This window comes from Temnothorax nylanderi, unplaced genomic scaffold (assembly GCF_030848795.1).
Source record: "Temnothorax nylanderi isolate EJ_2023f unplaced genomic scaffold, tnyl_v1.0 TNYL_tig0718_pilon, whole genome shotgun sequence".
Taxonomy (NCBI): Eukaryota; Metazoa; Arthropoda; class Insecta; order Hymenoptera; family Formicidae; genus Temnothorax; species Temnothorax nylanderi.
The window spans coordinates 57986-63985 of record NW_027249780.1 but is presented as its reverse complement, the minus strand read 5'-3'; the positions used below and the strand labels follow the sequence as shown (position 1 = coordinate 63985).

At 46.5% G+C, this 6000-nt stretch overlaps 2 protein-coding genes across 2 annotated transcripts; both read right to left on the bottom strand.

Moving 5' to 3' along the window:
- Positions 1-518: 518 nt before the first annotated feature.
- Positions 519-3799, bottom strand: LOC139784981 (uncharacterized). The gene is made up of 3 exons (XM_071724156.1): positions 3545-3799; positions 3291-3380; positions 519-3224 (listed from the first exon to the last, which is right to left on the bottom strand). The coding sequence occupies exons 1-3, from the start codon at positions 3797-3799 to the stop codon at positions 519-521; spliced, it is 3051 nt and encodes a 1016-aa protein (XP_071580257.1).
- A 1115-nt stretch (positions 3800-4914) lies between these two features.
- Positions 4915-5445, bottom strand: LOC139784980 (uncharacterized). Its single transcript, XM_071724155.1, has one exon. It carries the CDS (start codon positions 5443-5445, stop codon positions 4915-4917), a length of 531 nt encoding a protein of 176 aa, XP_071580256.1.
- Positions 5446-6000: the final 555 nt, after the last annotated feature.

The following is a 6000-nucleotide window of genomic DNA, read 5'->3' as shown; positions in this document are numbered from 1 at the left end:
TATCAACGAGGTTTTCTGCTGCGCCGTTCGTGGCCGGACAGTGCGGCGCGATTGTGCTATGCCTAATGCCTCCTTCTCGTAGTAATCGCTGAAATTTTTCCCCCGTGAATGTGGAAAAATTGTCCGTTACAATATGCGCCGGATAACCATGCCTAGCAAACATTTCTTGGAATACAGCAACTGTTGCATCCTCACTCATGCTTGGCATGATAAATATTTCCGGCCATTTAGAATAGCTGTCGATCACTAACAATATCATTTTTCCGCCTATTGGCGCTAAAAAATCCGCATGGAAACGGTGCTATGGGGCAGGTGGCCACGGCCAAGGCGTAAGAGGAACTTTGGGAGGATTTTTACGCGTTTTCAAACAAGGCAAACATGCGCTTGTGATTTCTTCGATGTTTTTATCTATCTGGGGCCACCAAACATATGACCGAGCTAATGACTTCATACGCGCGACTCCGAAGTGGCTATGGTGAAAGCGGTCTCAGGTGGCTAGGTATCACCACGCGGTGTCCTCACAATAAGCAATTACTTTCTACTGACAGCGCGTCGCGTTTCTCCCAGAAGCTTTGCATCCCTTCCTCCTTTGGCCTGGCCTCTGGCCATCCGTCCATGCAATATCGTATCACCCGGCACAATACAACGTCCTCACGTGTAGCTTTCTGTACTACGCTCCAATCTAGCGAAGCAAAATCGGATTCCTTGATATTATTCACGAATGTATGATCGATATCTTGCAGCATTCGAAATTTATTCTCTAACTCTTGCGGCTGTTCGATTGGTAGCCTACTGAGCCAGTTGGCATAATTCTTTTTTCCTTGTATGTGTTTTATGTTATACTTAAAAACCGATAAGAATATAGCCCAACGCTGCAAGCGTGCTGTTGATATCTCAGGAATCGATTTATCGGGGTGAAATATTCGTGACAACGTTGTACTGTCCGTTTGAATAGTAAACTGATTTCCATATAAATATTGATAGAATTTGCGAATTCCGCAAACTACCGATAATCCCTCTTTGTCATGATGCGCGTATCTCTTTTCGCTCGTTAGCGTTCTGCTCGCAAAACAAATCGGTCTATCGTACTTGTTCGCTTCCCGATGCGACAGTACTGCACTTATTCCATACGGAGATGCGTCGCAGGTGTGCACTATCGGCTTTTCCGGATCGAAATGCGCCAACGTGAGCTCATTTGACAATTCTTTTTTTATTTCGATGAAACTTCGATTACATTCGATAGTCCATTTGAACTCTTTTTGTTTCAAACACTCGTACAGCGGATAGAGTTTGTCTGTTATGCTCTTAATGAACCGCGCATAGTAGTTAATAGAGCCCAAAAAACTTTTCACTTCCGAAACGTTTTTTGGCGTTGGCGCGTTTTTTACACTGTCTATTTTCTTTCCTGAGGGGTGGATTCCTTTCGAATTTATGCGAAACCCTAAATATTTGATTTCCTGTTGCGCAAATTTACATTTTTCAAACTTTAACAGCAATCCGGCATCGCTTAAGCGCCGCAAAACCTCTCGCACACGATCTATGTGTGTCTCCCAGTCCGACGCTGCGATTAAAATATCATCTATAAATACTATCACTCCCGGTATACCCAACAACAAAGATGCCATAACTCGTTGAAAAGAACCCGGTCCGGTGGACACACCGAACGGCAAGCGATTATATTGAAACAATCCCAAGTGGGTGCTTATCACCACTAGTTTTTTTGCTCTCTCGGTTAACGGTAACTGCTGGTACGCTTCCGATAAATCCAGTTTTGTGAATACTCTCCCCCCTCTTAACACATCTAATACCTCTTCGACTCGGGGCAATGGGAACTGGTCGACTTTCAAAACTTTATTCAGCGTCACCTTGAAATTTCCACACAACCTAATGGCGCCGTTACCTTTAACTATCGACACCACTGGCGTACCCCATTCCGAATATTCGACAGGCGAGATGATTTTTCGATCGCATAAACGCTTAATTTCTTTCTCTACCTGTTCTCGCATTGCTAATGGTATACGCCTTGGCTGCATAAAACGCGGTTGTGCCCCCTCCATTAGTTTTAAGTCTAAACTGCCTTTGTTGAAAGTTCCTAACCCCGGTAAAAATACCTCAAGAAACTCCATACTAAATTTTGTAATTTCAGTTTCATTATCTGTCACGTTATGTATTTTTACTGCTTTTTCGTACTGAGGCGGCCAGATTTTTAAAGCTGCTAACCAGTTTCTACCTAGTAAAGGAATCCCCCCTCCAGGAATCACATATAGTATACGCTCAACTCGCATTCCGTTTGCTTCGATCGGTACCTTGATATATCCCATTGATTTGATAGGTTCACGGTTGTAAGCTCTTAACGTTCGGTTTGCAGTTAACAACGGTGTTTTGGAAAACATTTTTTTATAACCTTTACTCGAAATCGCGGAATACGCAGCCCCTGTGTCCATTTCAATTTTTAAAAAAATATTACCGACGTTAATCGTAACGCAGTGAGGTTCGACTGTTTTCTCGCTCAGCTCGCAATCATCCTCCTCTACTCTACACATGTTTATTTCATCTGTCGCTCGGATCGGGTAGGTGTTTGACTCGTAACGCTGATCGCTGCTGCCGTCGTCTTCGTATTCTTCTTCCTCCAAGCTCCGTGCGTCGGTAGAGTTCGCGTCAATGCGGTGTTGCGCTCCGTTTCTTTTCGTCTTCGACGGACACGTTCGGAATATGTGTCCCTTCGCCCCACACTCACTACAATATTTGTCTCGTAGCGAGCACTGGTCACGAACGTGATTGTCCTTGCCACAACAAAAACATGACCGCCCCGTAACACTAGTCGACATTCTCGAAGCGTTATTTCCTCGGCTCGATGTTCCGTAATTCCGAGAAGTTTGTCCTCTCGTGCGATTATTCGGGTATCTTCTGAACTGATTGTTTCTGTTGCTGGCCCGCACTGCGTGTATCTCCGTTGCCGTGTTGTTCTTCGCCGCGCTCTCCGTTGCTGCTTTTACGGGATCTGTCTTATGTATACTAGCCATTTCCACTGTTTCGGCCAGACGCTCCATCTCTGTTAACGTCGACTCCGATGATTTTAAGAGCTCATATCTGACTAGATCATTTGTGGCTCCCGCTATAAGTTGGTCCTTGATTTGTTTGTCAAATTCGGTGTTGGCATATTTACACTCTTTAGCCAGTAATCTCAGGGCCAGAACAAAGTCTTTGATTTTTTCGTCTAGTTTCTGCTTTCATTCGCGGAAAGCGTAGCGTTGTAAATGTTCGTTTCGCTTTGGTGCGAACAGTTGTACCAATTTCTCTTTTAAAACTTTGTACGACAACGTGATAGGCTTTTCCGGCTCGCAAACGATCTGCAGATCCTTAAATACGTCCGGTGCAAGCTGCGTGATTAACAGTGCCGCTTTTTTTCTTCCGGGATATCATCGAGCAAGATAAATGTTTCCAACTAGTCCTCGAACGTCTCCCAGCATGACCCCCGTTTGAATGTGTTGACATTTCCCAGAACTGATGCCATTGTGGGTCGCTCGTTGATCGTACTTTTCACGTTCGTCGATTTGATAACGGCGTTCTCCTCCCTTTCGGTTACTCCCTGAGTTTGTTTGTCCTTGAACTCCTTGACAAAGACGTTCAACACTTGCCGATTTTTATCGAGGCTGTCTTCTTTCGTTGCTTCTACGCCGTATTCCTTGCAGATATCGATCAACTCGATTTTATTCACTTGATAGATCCAGGAGGTTCGTCCTTGGGCGATTGCATCGGCTATGAGTTCCCAATCCAGTTCACCATTTTCTTTGTGCATTATTCATTTATGGCACTGGGATCTTAGTTAATTTGCAGATCCCATCCTCGTCGCCACTGCGGTGACTTGGGCAAGGGAATTAAATGAGTTGAGACACCGTACACACACCTATATAGTCGTGTAGTTTATTATCCTCTCGCTACCGATAGATCACCGGTCCGAGCACGACTGCTCGTATGGTCCGCTGACGTACATAACATTCCGCGCTCGCCTTTCGTGACGAAGGTGTGTGGCAGCACCTTACGGGCACGAGATACCACAGAGACCTCGGAACCTGAGTCAATCAGAGCACATGCAGAAACTTGATTTCCATACCTGTCCGTTATAGAAACGCGAGCCGTCGCGTCGCGAGGAGAATGACCGCTCGATCTCCACCGAGCTTGCTGGCATGTAGCGAGGAGGTAGATGTCCCTGTGGTATCGTTCCTGCGCTGACAAACATCGTGGATTGTAGTGTGATGCCGCTCATCACACACTCCACACGTCTTCTTTGACGAGCATAAAGAAGCGAAGTGCTTCCCGAGGCAGTTGTAGCAAAGTCCTTTACTTTCTACAAACTCCTTCTTCTGCTTAGGTGACTTCTTCTGAAACATGCTGCAGCCCGTGATGTAATGCTCCTTCTCGCACAAGGAGCACCTTCCGCTTCCGTGCTGGCTGGGTCCGCTTCGCTTGCGGGTTGCCCCCGCTCGACCCCGCGGTCGTGCCCGGCGCGGTTGTACCCGGCGCGGTTGATTTCTGCGCGAAGTGTGTCCGCCGCGTTTGCGGATTGACGCCATTCGCCTTGCCGGTCGTGCTCGATTCACGACCGCTCGGATGAAGAGCCTCCAAGGCTCGTAAGCGACACTCCATGAACGACTTCAGCTCGGCATAAGCTGGAGGGTCAGTAGAGTGTGTGTTGCTTATACTATTCTCCCACTCGCGCCTGGAGCTGGGATCTAGTAATTCTACTAAGATGTGCACGAATAAATTGCTACTGTTGTCGACAGGACGCCCGATGCTCTCGAGCGAGCTGACGGTCTGAATCATCGTATGAAACAATCGTCTTAATCCCGGAACCGACTCGTCTTTCAATTTCGGCAGCGCTGTCAAAGCTGAGAAGCAGGCTCTCACCAATAATTATAATCGTTTATTGTCATAACGTCCGATTAGCAGGGTCACCGCCCTCTTATAGTTATCCGCGGTTGTTGGTAGATTTTTCAACAATTGTTCTGCCTCTCCCTTCACACACGACTTTAAATAGTGGAGCTTCTTCACATTGGACAACCCGGTGTCCTTATCGATTATCGACCCGAAAAGATCTTTGAACGCGGACCATTCATCGCACCTGCCTGTGAAGGTGGGCAGCTGAATTCGTGGCAGCGACTTCCGAGGAGTGCTTTCTCCTTCATGTCCTCGCATTGCACTTGCGTGTCCGAGTTGACACGCAATATATTCATGTTCTTTGACTGCGCTCCAAAGACTGGAGAGGAGCGCGTCGTGAATGGTTTGAAACTTCGTCCAGTAAGAATCCAGGAGTTCGATTCTTGATTCCACCATTCCAGGCGTTATCTTCGCTTCTCCTAATTTTCTCAGGTTTTCCACGATTCGTGAAATGCGCCCGTAGAGGTCATACTGACTCCTCAGCGCGCCTTCCGCGTCGAAGCTCATCTTTACGCTTCGTAGGTGTCACGGGGTTTACGCACTGACACTCGCACTCGTAACGATGATGTGAGCTTGCCGGTATATATCTATATCCGGTTCGAAGGACCAGAAATGTTCGCGCGCGTGTGAGTGAGGAAGGGATAGTGCGTGAGAGACCACTAACACCAGAAGCTTGAAGTAACACAATAGTTTATTTAACAACCAAAAATAATGCCGAAATTAAATAGTGACATAATTTATAAATATATTTGAATTTAAGTGAATTCGGAAACGCGGGCGTTTTTTAAGCGAATTCTCTATCAACACTTTCTCGCTTGTAGTGTTGGATAACCCGCGCGTGAATGAGAACTGACCATCACAATATCGATCGATGACAGATCTTAACCTACTGACACACTGTTGACGAATGGCGACGCGCCGTAAGTTCTATGGGCTTTTATACCCACACGAGACAAAGAACGCGCCAGGGATGACGAATGCTTAGCTAAGGTCAAAATGTCATGGAATAGAAGCTTCTCGAACTGAAATACCGAATATGTACTAGGTGCGCAACTAAGTTTC